Source organism: Nomascus leucogenys, chromosome 7b (genome assembly GCF_006542625.1).
Source record: "Nomascus leucogenys isolate Asia chromosome 7b, Asia_NLE_v1, whole genome shotgun sequence".
Taxonomy (NCBI): Eukaryota; Metazoa; Chordata; class Mammalia; order Primates; family Hylobatidae; genus Nomascus; species Nomascus leucogenys.
Genome location: NC_044387.1, coordinates 59,354,693 through 59,371,074, shown reverse-complemented (window position 1 = coordinate 59,371,074; position 16,382 = coordinate 59,354,693). Strand labels below are relative to the sequence as shown.

General features: G+C 41.2%; 1 protein-coding gene across 3 annotated transcripts in view; it reads right to left on the bottom strand.

The window, feature by feature from the left end:
• Positions 1 to 16,382, bottom strand: part of SLC5A1 (solute carrier family 5 member 1) — a 76,908-nt gene that overhangs the window by 3,510 nt on the left and 57,016 nt on the right. For all 3 annotated transcript variants that reach the window (XM_030815208.1, XM_030815209.1, XM_030815210.1), the window contains 3 exons: positions 10,177 to 10,345; positions 7,275 to 7,490; positions 4,617 to 4,722 (listed from right to left, as the gene is read on the bottom strand). In XM_030815208.1, the coding sequence (XP_030671068.1) occupies positions 4,617 to 4,722; positions 7,275 to 7,490; positions 10,177 to 10,345 (491 nt within the window). The remainder of the gene's footprint in view (positions 1 to 4,616; positions 4,723 to 7,274; positions 7,491 to 10,176; positions 10,346 to 16,382) is intronic.

Sequence of the window (16,382 nt, the reverse complement as noted above, 5' to 3'; positions counted from 1 at the left end):
CAACAGACCCAGCCAGGTGATAAGAATTGGTCTGAACATCTCCTGATGCGGTGCAGCAATGAGCAGTACTTCCCGGGCTTAGGATCTAATGTCACGTATCAACACTGCTTAATCAAACTGTCCACACCTGGCCCTGATGCTCAAATTGAATACCTACCAAGGGAACTGATTCCCTCCTCTGAGCCCAGGTGTGGCCCTGGAGGTAGACAAACCTGGTTTCAAACGCCCACTCTGCCACTCACTAGATAAGAGATCAAGCCCACTGTGTTTTCAGCACCACAGTCACAGACCCTGCAAAGCACTTTCCCATTTTTACAAGTCACTGAACTTTATCTTTATTTTTTAAGAGACAGAGTCTTGCTGTGTTGCCCAGGCTGGAGCTCAGTGGGGTAATCATAGCTCACTGCAGCCGTGAACTCCTGGGCTCAAATGATCGCTCCCCACCTCGGTCTCCTTAGTAGCTAAGCTGGGACTACAGGTGCGTGCCACCATGTCCAGTTAAATTTTTTTTTGTAGAGTATCTCAGTATGTTGCCCAGGCTGGTCTTGAATTCCTGGGCTCAAGCAATCCTCCCACCTCGGCCTCCCAAAATGTTGGGATTACAGATGTAGGTCACCATGGCCAGCGTCACAGAATTTTAGCTTTAAAACATCACAGAATTTTAGAACTGGAAAGAATCTCAGTGACCAAGTTCACACATGAGTCAGAATTGGGACCAAAACCTGGCTTTATGGTCTTGTTAATTCACCTCCCTTATCTTCAGGTATCAGAAGAATGGGATAAATAATACCTTCTTTATTGTACTAATGAAGAATTTAATGATTTAATGACAGAGCTTCTAGCTCTTATTGGGGTACAGCCTCTACCACAGTGAGACCTTTTGACACTCAAAATACTCCTAATCCATGTCCCTTGACACAGTAGATGTCAAAAAGTGTAGGTCTCTTTCCATTCTGTCTTTTGTCTCACACACTCACACCTCTCCCCTTTGACTCACTCCACCAAAATAGCAGAGTGGGGAAGGAGTAATAAGCTAGGATCACTGACGACCTCAAGTGAGAAATACATGGTTTTCTGGGTCAATAAAAAGTTGAATGGGCAGCCGGGCGCAGTAGCTCATGCGTGTAATCCCAACACTTTGGGAGGCCAAGGTGGGCAGATCACGACACGAGGTCAGGAGATCGAGACTATCCTGGCTAACATGGTGAAACTCCGTCTCTACTAAAAATACAAAAAAATTAGCAGGGCATGGTGGCAGGCGCCTGTAGTCCCAGCTACTCGGGAGGCTGAGGCAGGAGAATGGCATGAACCCGGGAGGCGGAGCTTGCAGTGAGCTGATATTGTGCCACTGTACTCCAGCCTGGGTGACAGAGTGAGACTCTGTCTCAAAAAAAAAAAAAAAAAAAAAAAAATTTGAACGGCCTTAGGAAATTCTCTGGGTCACATTTTCCTGTTCTGGAAAGGAAGGAAAATTGGAAGAATTGTACTTGCATTATCTGCCTTAAGAGGATGATGCATTGCTGAAATGGATCACTAAAGTGTTTATAATTAAAACATGTTATGATCATATCATTATCGATGGTGGTGGTGGTGGTGAGGATGATGATACTGGGACAATGATGCATCTGCAAAGCTTCCTTGTGTTGCTGTTTCTCAGAGAATGGTGAATGTGACATTCATGGTCTGTAAAATCCCTCAAGATAGCTTAGTTTATTGTGCTTTAATAGGGTAGGATGTTCAGTCTGATTTCACCCTAAGTTCATGAAGACACAACAGAATTTGAGTGCTGCCATGAACCTCAGAGGTCACCAAGTCAAATCTCTAGCCAGTAAGGAAGTTCCCTCTACAGAATCCTTGACAGATATACACATACTGCTCATCCCTGTCCAGACCAACTCAATTAGAAAACTCTTCCTTCAAAGCAATCATGATGGTGGTAAATATAGCCAATTCTTACAGCAGAGCATAAGAGGCATGGGTTTTCATTTAGAATACTTTTATGTGACGAATCTGAGCTTTAGAACAATGGAATCACTTTCCCAGAGTATTAGGAAGAGAATTGATGATTAAATCTCAGTTCTTCCTGATTCCAAATCTCACAGTCTGTCTCTGCACTATCTTACCTCCTTACTCTGAGTTAAAATTGGATGAATTCTTTTCACCCACCAGTGTTAAGTCTGCCTTCTGGCATAAAAATAATCTCTTCTTCCACAATAAGACCTTTTGACACTCAAAATACTCCTAATCCATGTCCCTTTAAAATCTATGATATTCTCACACAGTGTGGAGACATTTTTGGAGGTAGGAGAAGTAGAGGGCATGTTCCTGCCTGCCTGCCCGCCCCAGGGAAGCAGGAAGGGGCTGCTTTCAGCACCATGGCCAGCTGCTGTGGCTCCAGGCTCCCTCCAGTATCTGCAGTCACAAGTTTTAGAATTGAAAGGTCCTCAAAGATCAAGAGCAGATTGTAACAAAGCTGAGACCTTAGGCACAGCCTCTCCCTCCCTAAGCCTCAATTTACATGTCTATAAAATGAGGTGATAAGACCAAATGATCTCTAGGGCTCTTTCCCCAGTTAGGATTCTGTGATGTTCCTGATGGCCAGATTGAGAATTTGTTCTGAGCTACACCTGTGCTCTCCTTCAGATGGAGTGATATGAGGCCTCCAGCCCAGCACCAGGTAAAGCACATATGACCTTGAGCCCCCATAGCTCTGCACACCACACACCTCCACAACCATCCTCCACGTGTGCACATTTCCCACGTAGAGAGGAACAGTTGCAATACTGAAGTAGAAGAAAGTACTAACTTACAGGATAAGTCTCTGGGCACTGACTAAGCGTTATTTCATTGGTCTTCCAGAGAAATTTGATTTTCTACATTTGATATTGTAAGCCAGTATGACATAAGATCCCAAGGGCTTCTATCCCCTCATCTTGATGTCACTAGAACTGACCATAGCTTTGGTTCCATCTGCCCTCAGTTCACAGGCTATGTCAGAAGAGCTCCAACTCTTCTCTTATCCCTGGCCATTCCTCAAATCAAGGCAGGGTGGCAAATTCGTCAGCCACACTTACTCACTGAGCGCTGTCAAATATGAGGGGTGAAAATCCAATCAAAAATGGTCAAAAGATTTGAATAGATATTTCTCAAAATATGATATATAAATGGCAAATAGGCACATAAAAAGGTGCTCAACATCATCAGTCATAGAAATGCAAATCACACCTACAATGATATATCATCTCATCACAGTTAAAATGGCTTATATCCAAAACACAGGCAATAACAAATGCTGGTGAGGATGTACACTGTTGGTGGGAATGAAGGTTAGTATGACCAGTATGGAGAACAGTTTGGAGGTTCCTCAAAAAACTAAAAAGACAGCTACCATATGATTCAGCAATCCTACTGCTGGGTATATGCCCAAAAGAAAGGAAATTAGTATATTGAAGAGATATCTGCACTCCCATGTTTGTTGCTGCACTGTTTACAATGGCTAAGATTTGGAAGCAACCTAAGTGTCCATCAACAGATAAATGGATAAAGAAAATGGGTACATATACATAATGGAGTACTATTCAGCCATAAAGAAAGAATGAGACCCTGTCATTTGCAACAACATAGATGGAACTGGAGATCATTATGTTAAGTGAAATAAGCCAGTCACAGTAAGACAAACATCTCATGTTCTCACTTATTTGTGAGATCTAAAAATCAAAACAATTGAACTCATGGACATAGAAAGTAGAAAGATGGTTACCAGAGGCTGGGAAGGGTAGTGGGGGTCTGGGGATGGGGTAGGGATGGTTAATGAGTACAATAAAAAAATAGAAAGAATGACTAACCTACTATTTGATAGCACAACAGGGTGACTATAGTCAATGAAAACTTAATTGTACATTTTAAAATTAAGAGTGCAAGGCTGGGTGTGGTGGCTTATGCCTGTAATCCCAGTACTGCGGGAGGCCAAGGCGGGCAGATCACCTAAGGTCAGGAGTTTGAGACCAGGCTGACCAACATGGAGAAACCCCATCTCTACTAAAAACATACAAAATTAGCCGGGGCTTGGTGGTGCATGCCTGTATTCCCAGCTACTCAGGAGGCTGAGGCAGGAGAATCGCTTGAACCCAGGAGGTGGACATTGCAGTGAGCCGAGATTGCGCCATTGCACTCCAGCCTAGGCAACAAGACTGAAACTCGGTCTCAAAAAAAAAAAAATTAAGAGTGCAACTGGATTGTTTGCAACTCAAAGGATAAATGCTTGAGGGGGTGGATACCCCATTCTCCATGATGTGCTTGCCTGCAGGCATGATTGCATGCCTGCATCAGAACATCTCATGTACCTCATAAATATATACACCTACTATGTACTCACAAAAATTTTTTAAATATGAGAGGTGAGGGAGCTTGAATAATTCTATACCCTTTCCTCCCCTTAAACTCACAGTTAACTTCCCCAAACCCACTTATCCATCTCATCCCCACCCTGCTCCTCACTGCCCTGGAGGGGAGACATCTGAGCTCTGATAAAATTATTTAGGGAAGAGCTTCAGTAAAGTTGTCTTGTTGTAGGAGTAACTTTTATGGTTTAGCATCTGCTCTGGGTCATAAATCACCTATTTCAATGGTCTCCTTAGGGCCTTCTTGGATGTTCTCCTCTTCCGCATCCAGGTCAATACGCTCCTCTTTGCTGTTGCGCAGGCTCCAACACAGACGGTAGAGCTGCAGAGAAGGCAGAACAGGTCAACAGAAAGATCCAAATAGCATCTTGGGACAAGAAGTTGTGGGGGGAGCAAAGAGATATGCATCAAGGAAGGGAAGGGAATGTGGCATCTCAGTACCAAGAAGAACATACACAACGATTCTCACACACAACATTATCTCTAAAAACATTGGTAACTTAGATGAAAGTAATATACGTGTATATACTAGCCTCTATGATACATGAATATTCAGAGCCAAAAGACTGCCTCATATGGAAATGTTCGTTGAATGAACTCTTTTACGTGTGTGTGTGATAAATAATTTGTTCCTTTTAGCACTGGCAGTAGGAAGCAACAAGATAGCCATTTGTCCAGGTTAGAAGTGCAAGTTCAGATTTTTGCACTATGTCACATTATGTGGATAAGAATCTAGAATCATGAGCCATAATAGAATATGGTAGAGCTGAAGGCACAGTTTCTATTGACATAGTCAAGAGCATGAACCAAAAACTTGATCTAGAGCATGAACTCAGTCTAGGGCATGAACTAGAAATGTGTTTGGGTTGTGATACTTTCAAAGACTTGAGACATGAGGAAGCAGTTGATACAACACAAAGAAAGCCTGTGACAGGTCCAGCCAATAGATGTGATTCAGTTCTGCTGCTATAAAAGCAGTCTTTGTTTGACACTAGGTTTGTCACAGTTCTTAAAAATTTGGCAATGAAGTTGAAGGTCTCTTAGGGATTCCATAGTTCCTTGTATGTGCATGCATGAGTAAAGTAAAGGATTAACAAAATCCTTCTGTTTCTCTAGGAATAAATATGACTTTGGGTTAACTTTCTGGCTCTGTTCCCTTGGAAACCTGGAAATCTGTGTTGGGTTACCATACTAATAAAAATGGCTCATAATTGGTCATCTTTATCTAAATTGGGAGAGCTATGAATGAATTCTAAACCAATGGGGGCATCTAGAGTTAAAGAAGAGTAATTGCAACTTTTGAAGTCTTGAATCAATTAGACTTTGATATTGTTAGAAATGTTTTACATCCTATGGTCAATTTTTGGTGGACTAATTTGGAAAAAAAATCAAGAGGCAAACTATATTTTGGGTTTCCCTGAGTAGACTGATTTTTGTAACCAGCTATGTGCTTTGCTGGGACCTTTGAAAGCTTTGACCATGGGACTGTCAAGAGAAATACCAGTTTCTATTTGGAACATAGGCTTCTAAGCCAGGCAGCCCTGTACCACCCATGTGATCTTGCGCACCTGAGCTGTCACTTGGGGAGCAGGTTTCAGAGAATAAGCCCTGGAATCAAGGGTGGACAACTGTGAGGACTCTGACTAAAGACATGGACTTGATATCAGCCTGCTGGCACACCATGTTTCCTGGCATGTATCCTTCCACATGAAACCAATGGCAAGTCATGTGAATGTGAATGTAAGATGTATAATTTTGCTGAGGCTGACCAAGAATGTTGTGGCATGTCAACATCACTAATGATCAGAGAAATGCAAATCAAACTATAATGAGATATCATCTCACCCCATTTAAAATGGCTTTTATCAAAAAGGCAATAATTAATGCTGGTGAGGATGGAGAGAAAGAGGAACCCTCAAACACTGTTGGTGAGAATGTAAATTAGCACAGACACAATGAAGAACACTGTGGAAGTTCCTCAAAAAACTAAAAATAGAGCCACCATATGATCCAGCAGTTCTACTACTGGATATATATCCAAAAGAAAGTAAACCAATATATCAAAGAGATACCTGTACTCCTATATTTACTGCAGCACTATTCACAATAGCCAAGATATGGAATCAATCTACGTGTCCATTGACAAACGAATGGATAAAGAAAATATTGTACAAATATACAGTAGAGTATTATTCCACCATAAAAAGAATGAGATCCTGTATTTGCAACAACATGGATGGAACTGGAGGCCATCATGTTAAGTAAAATAAGCCAGACATAGACAAATTTCTCATGTTCTCACCATATATAGGAGCTAAAAGTTTTAAAAACCAAACTCATGGAGATAGAGAGTAGATTGATGGTTACCAGAGGCCAGGAAGGGTAGCAGGGAATGGAGGACAGAATGGAGATGGTTAATGGGTGCAAAAATAGAATTAGAATGAATTAAGATCTAGTAGTTGGTAGCACAATAGGGTAGCTATACTTAATTTATTATATACATATAATTTAAAGACAGAGTCTCACTATGTTGTCAGGGTGGTCCCAAACTCCTGGACTCAGGCGATCCTCCCACCTTGGCCTCCCAAAGTGCTGGGATTATAGGCATGAGCCACCAAAATCTGTATTTTAAAATAACTAAGAGTGGAATTGGAATGTTCCTAACACAAAGAAATGATAAATGCTTGAGGCAATGGACACCCTAATTACCCTGATTTGATCATTTTATATTGTATACCTGTATCAAAACATTACATGTACCCCATAATTATATACAACTATTATGTACCCATAATAATGAAAAATTTTTAAAAAATTAAAGAACATTGCAGTGTGAACATGAAACAAGGACAGATCCCCTAAATGGATACTCACATGCACATCCGGAATGGGTTTGGTGAGGAGGGAGATGACCACGATGGTGATGACAGAAATGGCGAAGAGGATAATGGCAAAATACAAGTAGTGAACCCCACAGATAATCGTGGGACAGTTGCTAGGCTCCATGCAGCTCCCGGTTCCATAAGCAAACTCAGTAATCATACGTGAAATCCCAATCAGAAATCCTAGGATCAGTCCCCAAAAGGCTCCCTGTGAAAGAAAACGCTGGGTTAACTCATGCTGAACACACAAAACAGATGGCCTTTCTAACATTCTTTGGAGAGGCATAGGCAGAGGCAAAGGAACAGAGGTAGGAGAAGTGGTAGCTCTAGGCTGTCTGAACCCAGAACACTGAAGTTCAGAATATGGCTAGGAGTGCTGTGCACTTAGACAGACACACTCAGTGTGTCTGTCTATCATGTTTCAGCAACATGATTTCACCTCGATCATTAAACAAGGAGCCATAATATAATGGGGTAAAGTGTCTAATAACTGGACTAGAATGTCAACCTACAGGCTTGATTCCAAAAATTCCCTTTAACTTGAAAAATAATTTGAGCCTCTCCACCTGCAGCTACTGTCAACACCAATCTCCAGATTTAGGCATATTCAGATGAAAAGTAATTACTTGTGAGGTAATTTGTATTTCACAAAGACATGGGAAAAGAAATTGGGTCTTTGGAAGATGAAGGAGAAAGAAACTTTTCCATCAAAATATAAATAACACTTACTTTTTTAGCCCTCTTTGTAGTTTACTTTATGAACCATTTTTAGTTTGAGAACATAAAATTATACTGTGTTTTTACATTAAATTTTGGGTCTGCATACTAGAATATGGAAGACTTTAAGAGACCAGAAACATGAGGGGATGATTTTCCAGGGTTTTTTTTTACTCCTTCCTTACTTCCCTCCTTCCTTTTTTCCTTTCTATCTTTCCCTTAGGTAAGTCCTCACCTGAAGGACTAGGTTTGAGTCTGGCAGGTCAGTGACAAAATAGAATGTGCTCTTAGAAGGTGGCCCAAAAGAGCTTTCACAGTTTTATCAGGTGCTGGTCAGCCCCTTTGCCAGCCATTGGTATCCCTCCACTTTCTATTCCAAATTATCAGCTATCCCCCACACATGGCATGGCGTGTGTTTTTGTCTCCAGGTCTTTGTACAGCTCATTCTGTCTGGGAGAATACAGGCTCTTCTCTTCCTAGTAACTTCATTCTAGCTTAAATAGAACAAGCTACACAGGATGGATGCACCCTTTCTTGCTGTGGCCACAGCACTGTGGACACAGATCCAGGCCAGCACCAACCACACTGCCATGGAATCACAATAGTTCTCTGTCTCCCAATCTGAACCGGGGGGTTGCCCAGGGAAGGAAGCAGGTTTCATTCACTTTGTGTTGCTAGTGCCTCACCCTATGCTGGCATCTGGAAGTGACTTCTAGATGAAGAAATAAATAAGGAAAAAGAAAAAATATGTTCCCTATTCATCCCCCATACACTATTTCACTCAAAAATATTATTTCTTAGCTGGGCACGGGGTGTGCCTGTAGTCCTCGCTACTTTGGAGGCTGAGGCAGAAGAATCACTTGAGTTCGGGAGTTTGAGACTAGCCTTGGCAACATAGTGAGATTCCTGTCTCCAAAAACATCAATAAATTTGCCACGAAATAATTTTTTTAAAAATTCAAATTTTTTAATAATAAAAACTCAACAAATTAGGTACAGAAGTAACAAACTTCAAAAACAATAAAGATTATAAGCTATATATGACAAACTCACAGCTGACATCATACTGAACGGGGAAAAATTGAAAGCCTTTCCTGTACGATCTGGAAAAAGAAAAGGATACCCTTTCACCACTTTTATTCAACATAGTACTGGAAGTCCTAGACAGAGCAATTAGGCAAGAGAGAAAGGGCATCCAAATTGGAAAAGAAGAAGTCAAATTGGCCTCATTTACATATGATATGATCTCATATTTAGAAAAACCTAAAGATTCCACCAAAGGGATCACTGTTAATGAAACCCTGACCTACCTTTCCAGCCACATCTTCCATCTTTCACATTCACAAACTCTCCTTGAGCCAGGTGAGATTCCATTCAAGTCCTTCACCCTCACTCCTATCCCACTTCTGCCTGAAAGGTCTGGACAGTACTGTTCTCTGACTTGAATGCCATGTCTTCCCTCTCCAACTTCAAATTCTTCCAGCTCCAGCTGGTCCAAGGAGCCTTCCCTGACAGTTTCAGTCCCTGCTAATAAAGCCTTTCCTAAATCCCTTCCTGCTAATATCACGTGCTGTATTGTATCCCTTACTTCTTACGCACTTTGTTTTATGTATAAATTGCTTGCGCACCAGGACTTTGTCTTCACTGGGCCCTGAGAGGTGCTGGCTGGAAAGCCAAGTTCACAGTAGAGCACTTGGAGGTACCTCGTGCTAGGACTTTCTCTTGCTCACCTAGAGGCTACAGAATTCCTAGGGAGTGCCATGCAGTCAGGTCAAAATCACCAAGATTAGATAGAAAATCTAATCTTGGCTTGTAATCCTAGTACTTTGGGAGGCCGAGGTGGGAGGATCACTTGAGCTCAGAAGTTCAAGACCAGCCTGGGCAACATAGTGAGTCCTCACCTCTATTAAAAAAAAAATTAAAAAAAAATTTTAAGAAAATCTAATCTTGGACAGAGGAGACAGAGAGAATGTGGACCCCCCATACCAACTCCCGAGGAGCTCACTCCAACAGAGAGCCCCATGGTCCCTGGAGGCTTTCCCTACAAACCCTCAGCAGCACATCTGTGTCTGCTCAAGATCTCTGGGAAATAGAATTCCTCCCACAGAGAATATGCAAACCCACATGGAAACTTCTATGCCAGAATGACTTTTCTGGACATGCCCAGATGATACCTACTGGCTCATTGACTCTCTTCCAGAAAATAGCAAGCAGGAAGACAGCCGCAATGGGTGGTCCCAAGTAACTGGTGATGGACTGGATGTAATCGAAGAGTTGCCCACTTTGTGCTGACTGCACAATGGGCACCCAGGCGATGCTGATGCCAATCAACACCAGGATAAACAACCTGAAATTAAAGCCCCCACAACAAAGTGTCAATAAGTAGCTCTACATGAGTATATATATATATATATATATATATATATATTTTTTTTTTTTTTTTTTTTTTTTTTTTTTTTGAGACAGAGTCTCGCTCTGTCACCCAGGCTGGAGTGCAGTGGTGCATCTCCGCTCACTGCAAGCTCTGCCTCCCAGATTCACGCCATTCTCCTGCCTCAGGCTCCTGAGTAGCTGGGACTACAGGCGCCCACCACCACACCTGGCTAATTTTTTGTATTTTTTTAGTAGAGATAGTTTCACCATGTTAGCCAGGATGGTCTCAATCTCCTGACCTCATGATCCACCTGCCTCAGCCTCCCAAAGTGCTGGGATTAGAGGCGTGAGCCACCGCGCCCGGCCCTCTACATGAGTATATATTGCTATGTATTATACATATGCATACATACATATACACACTACCACCACCACCACTACCAGCAGCAAATATGACCACAGCAAGAAAAAATAGTTAAAAAAATGTATGCTTGAAGCTTTTTTTTGCCTATAGGAAAGTCATTCATGCCTATGAATTAGTGAAACACACTTGACTTTCAATAGTAGCCTAGGCCCACTCGCCACCATAAGAGAATCTCATTTTGAGAGGCAATAGAGTATGGGAACAAGGTATGAATTTTGGAGCCTGATAGTCCTGGATTCAAATTCTTATTATTTCTGTGTGACATAGGAGACATTTCTTAACCTGAGTCTCAAGTTCTTCATCTGTAAACTGGGAATAGGACTGACCTTGCAAGGTGGGAATAAGAATTAGTGACAGTAGTAGTGATACAAACACACCCATGCACTGAGAGAATATTCTGTGGGAGTCACATGACATACACACCAATGACCTCAATACAAGACCATATATGATCATGTGTACAATACAAACTAAGATCTATAGCAGTATACTTGAGCAAGAATATTCATGTGTTTTTACAAACATATTTTTTCATTCTTTTGTGTAAATATCAAGGAGTGATACTGCTGGATTATAGGGTAGATGGGCATCCAACTTTATGAGAAACTGCCTGACTGATTTTCAAAGTGCCCGTACTGTTTTGCATTGCTAGCAGCCATGTATAAGAATTCTGTTTGACCCACACTCTCACCAACATTTGATATCAATCTTTTAAATTTTAGTCACTTTAGTGTGTATGGTTTCGATCTCCACTTCCCTGATGCCTAGTGATAGCATTGAACACTTTTTAAATGTGCTTTGTTAGTCTTTTGGCTGTTTCTTAATTTGGTTGTTTTATTATTGAGCTGCTTACATATTCTGGATATAAATCCTTTGTTAGATATATGTTTAACAAATATTTTCTCTCTTTTCATTTGATTAATGGTGTCTTTGATAAACAGAAGTTTTAAATTCCGATAAAAAAAGAATTAGTGATAGTAAAACTAATCTAAATGATAGTTAACTAAGTGAGAGTAAAACCTTGCAAATAGCAGGCACTTAATAAATAGTAAAAACTATTATTATTGTTTTATTCTTCTCCCCCTTCTTCCCTTTTGTCTTCTTCTTCATAATAATGAAGTTATTAATAAAAACACTAGGCAAGATGATTTTATAAAGGAATGATCTAGATAGGAAGAAACACTACCAGGTATTTCCACCTCTCCTCCTGCTGAGTTTCACTTCAAGTCCTGAAAAGACTAGAGGTGTCCTTGCAAGCTCTTCTTACTTGTGTTCTTGATTGAATTAGAAAGATGACTGTGATTCCCTTTCTCACTTACTTGCAACTTAAATTGACCTCCACAAAGCAATGTTTTCACTCACACATTTCTCCCTCTGAAATGCCTTTCCACTGTCCCCCTTTTCCATATCCCACCCACCATTATGGACTTAGCTCAGGTTCTCCCTTCCCCAGGAGCCTTTCCCAGCCACTCATGCCATACTCATCACTCCCTTATCTGAGCCCCTGGTTGATCTTACAGTCCCCACAGCAGAGTTTGGAATGGTTTCACATCACTGTGAGCTCATCCAGGACTGGGACAAGCCCCAGGGCAGTAGTTACAGGATACACAAAAATGTGAGCCCCAACATAGTCTCAGGGCCATGGGATTCATCCCTACACAAGGCAACAAAACATTTTCTGTAGCATATTGCATTTGAACCACATAAATAACTGGAGAAGTCAGTAAGTGCCTTTCTAAGGAAAAATCAATGAAGGTAACAGTGCTACTTTCTATGGCTCAGAGTAAAGATCCTCTGGCACAGTCAGATCTCCTTTGGGTGCCAGGTATCTTGTCAACTGAAAGTGGCCCACCATGTTTGCTTTGCTTCCTTCATTCCAATCTTGAAAATGAGACCTATGAGGTAGCAGCCTATACCCCTCCTGCACTCACTGGGAAACTCCCTTGACTGACATCCCAGGGACTTGGTCCACCTGCCCTAAGGAGGTTGACCTGCATTAGCCCCATAGAAAAACAAGCAAGGCTCCTGTTGATCCTCTGTCCAGAGCATCTGCCCCATGGATAATCATGATAATGAGCACACCTGACTCAGGTGTTGATACTTTAATGCTTTCAGGACCCTATTGCATTTATCAGCCCATTTGACAACAAGAAATGTGTGCAGCACTTGGTGTTTTAGACTGACTTTACAGAGTATATTCACAAGCACAATTGAACCTTCACAATCATTCTGCAAAATGTTGCATCAAGGGGTCAAGGTATCAGAGGCATGTGGGCCTCAAAGACGGCCAGTATGGAGAGCTGCAGTGTGAGGGGCTGAGGAGGACAGTGTGGGGCAGTATAAAGAGCCTTGGACAAGGGGTCAGTTGGCTGCAGATTCCAGTCGTGTCTCTGCCACTGTCCAGACTGTTTGGATTTAGGCAGGATGAGCCTCAATCCAAATGACAGCCTGAGGGGTAAATTAGGTGTCTCTTATGTCCCTTCTAACTCCAGAGGGGCATTGTTCAGTGATCTCCAATTTAAAGTTAAACGCCACTGGAGGATCTAGAAAAAATGGCAGATAGGAGGCAGGACTAAATTGTAGCTCCCACTCAGATGGACAGAGCATCATGCAGAGACTAGCATCATGAACTTTTGCTCCAAGAACTACTGCAAGAATATACCAGGAAAGCCAAGAGGATCCACAGACCCTCTGAAGGAAGCAGATTGCTCCTGCAGGACCCAGGAGACAGCCAAAATACTGTGAGAGCCCAAACTGTGAATGTGGGAAAGGGGGATCATCCGCCCCCAAACACAGACCCTCACTGGGGAACCTTAAGGTCCAGATCACGGGAGAAGTATTTCAACAAATAGCATGATGAATGGAATAGTACCTCACATCTCAATACTAACATTGAATATAAATGGCCTAAATGCTCCACTTAAAAGATATGGAATTGCAGAATGAATAAGAATTTATCAATCAAGTATCTGCTGCCTTCAAGAAACTCACCTAACACATAAGGACTCACATAAACTTAAGGTAAAAGGGTGGAAAAAGACATCCCATGCAAATGGACACCGTAAGTGAGCACGAGTAGCTCTTCTTATATTCTTTAAAGTTTCAAAAGAAACTTTAAAGCAACAGCAGTTAAAAAAGACAAAGAGGAACATTATATAATGATAAAAGGCCTTGTCCAAGGGGAAAATGTTACAATCCTAAATATATATCCACCTAACACTGGACCTCCCAAATGTATAAAAGCATTACTACTAGGCCTAAGAAATAAGATAGAAAGCAACACAATAATAGTGGAGGACTTCAATGCTCCACTGACAGCACTAGACAGGTCATCAAGACAGAAAGTCAACAAAGGAATAATGGATTTAAACTATACCCTGGAACAAATGGACTTAACAGATATTTACAGAACATTCTACCCATCGACCACAGAATATACATTGTATTCATTCAGTGCATGGAACATTCTTCAAGGTAGACCATATGATAGGCCACAAAACAAGTCTAAATAAATTTAAGAAAATTGAAATCATATCAAGTACTCTCTCAGATCACAGTGGAATAAAACTGGAAATCAACTTCAAAGGGAACCTTCAAAACCATGCAAATACATGGAAATTAAATAACCTGCTCTTGAATGATCATTGGGTCAACAATGAAATCAAGACGGAAATTTTAAAATTTTTTGAACTGAATGATAATAGTGACACAACCTATCAAAACCTCTGGGATGCAGCAAAGGTGGTGCTAAGAGGAAAGTTCATAGCCCTAAATGCCTACATCAAAAAGTCTGAAAGAGCACAATAGACAATCTAAGGTCACACCTCAAGGAACTAGAGGAACAAGAACAAACCAAACCCAAGCCCAGCAGAAGAAAGGAAATAACCGGCCGGGCGCGGTGGCTCACACCTGTAATCGCAGCACTTTGGGAGGCCGAGGCGGGCGGATCACAAGGTCAGGAGATCGAGACCATCCTGGCTAACACGGTGAAACCCCGTCTCTACTAAAAATACAAAAAAATTAGCCGGGCGCGGTGGCGGGCCCCTGTAGTCCCAGCTATGTGGGAGGCTGAGGCAGGAGAATGGCGTGAACCCCAAGGGGCGGAGCCTGCAGTGAGCCAAGATGGCGCCACTGCACTCCAGCCTGGGTGAAAGAGCAAGACTCCTTCTCAAAAAAAAAAAAAAAAAAAAAAAAGAAAGGAAATAACCAAATCAGGGCAGAACTAAAAGAAAGTGAAACCAAAAAAAACATACAAAAGATAAATGAAACAAAAAGTTGGTTCTTTGAAAAGATAAATAAAATTGATAGACCATTAGCAAGATTAACCAATAAAAGATGAGAGAAAATCCAAATAAGCACAATTAGAAATGAAACAGAAGATATTACTACTGACACCACAGAAATATAAAAGATAATTCAAGGCTACTATGAACACCTTTATGTGCATAAACCAGAAAACCTAGAGGAAATGGATACATTCCTGGAGAGATACAACCCTCCTAGCTTAAATCAGGAAGAATTAGATACCCTGAACAGACCATTAGCAAGCAGCGAAGTTGAAATGGTAATTTAAAAATTACCAACCAAAAAAAGTCCAGAACCAGACGGATTCACAGCTGAATTCTACCAGACATTCAAAGAAGAATTGGTACCGATCCTATTGACACTATTCCACAAGACAGAGAAAGAGGGAATCCTCCCTAAATCATTCTATGAAGCCAGTATCACCCTAATACCAAAACCAGGAAAGGACATCACAAAAAACGACAACTACAGACCAATATCCCTGATGAACATAGATGCAAAAATCCTTAACAAAATACTAGCTAACTGAATCTCACAATATATCAAAAAGATAATCCACCATGATCAAGTGGGTTTCATACCAGGGATGCAGGGACGGTTTAACATATGCAAGTCAATAAGTGTGACACATCACATGAACAGAATTAAAAACAAAAATCACATGATCATCTCAATAGACACAGAAAAAGCATTTGACAAAATCCAGCATCCTTTATGATTAAAATCCTCAGCAAAATTGGCATAAAAGGGACATACCTCAATGTAATAAAAGCCATCTATGACAGACCCACAGCCAATATAACACCAAAAAGGGAAAAGTTGAAAGCATTCCCTCTGAGAACTGGAAAAAGACAAGGATGCCCACTCTCACCCACTTGTATTCAACATAGTACTGGAAGTCCTAGCCAGAGCAATCAGACAAAAGAAAGAAATGAACAGCATCCAAATCAGTAAAGGGGAGGTCAAACTGTCGCTGCTTGCTGATGATACAATCATATACTTAGAAAACCCTAAAGACTCCTCCAAAATGCTCATAGAACTGATAAATGAATTCAGCAAAGTTTCAGGACACAAAATTAATGTACACAAATCAGTAGCTCTGCTATACATCAACAGTGACCAAGCTGACAATCAAATCAAGAACTCAACCGCTTTTACAATAGCTGCAAAAAAAAGAGAGAGAGAGAGAAGAGAAAGAAAAGAAAAGAAAAGAAAAGAAAAGAAAAGAAAGGAAAAAAGACTTAGGAATATACCTAACCAAGGAGGTGAAAAACCTCTACAA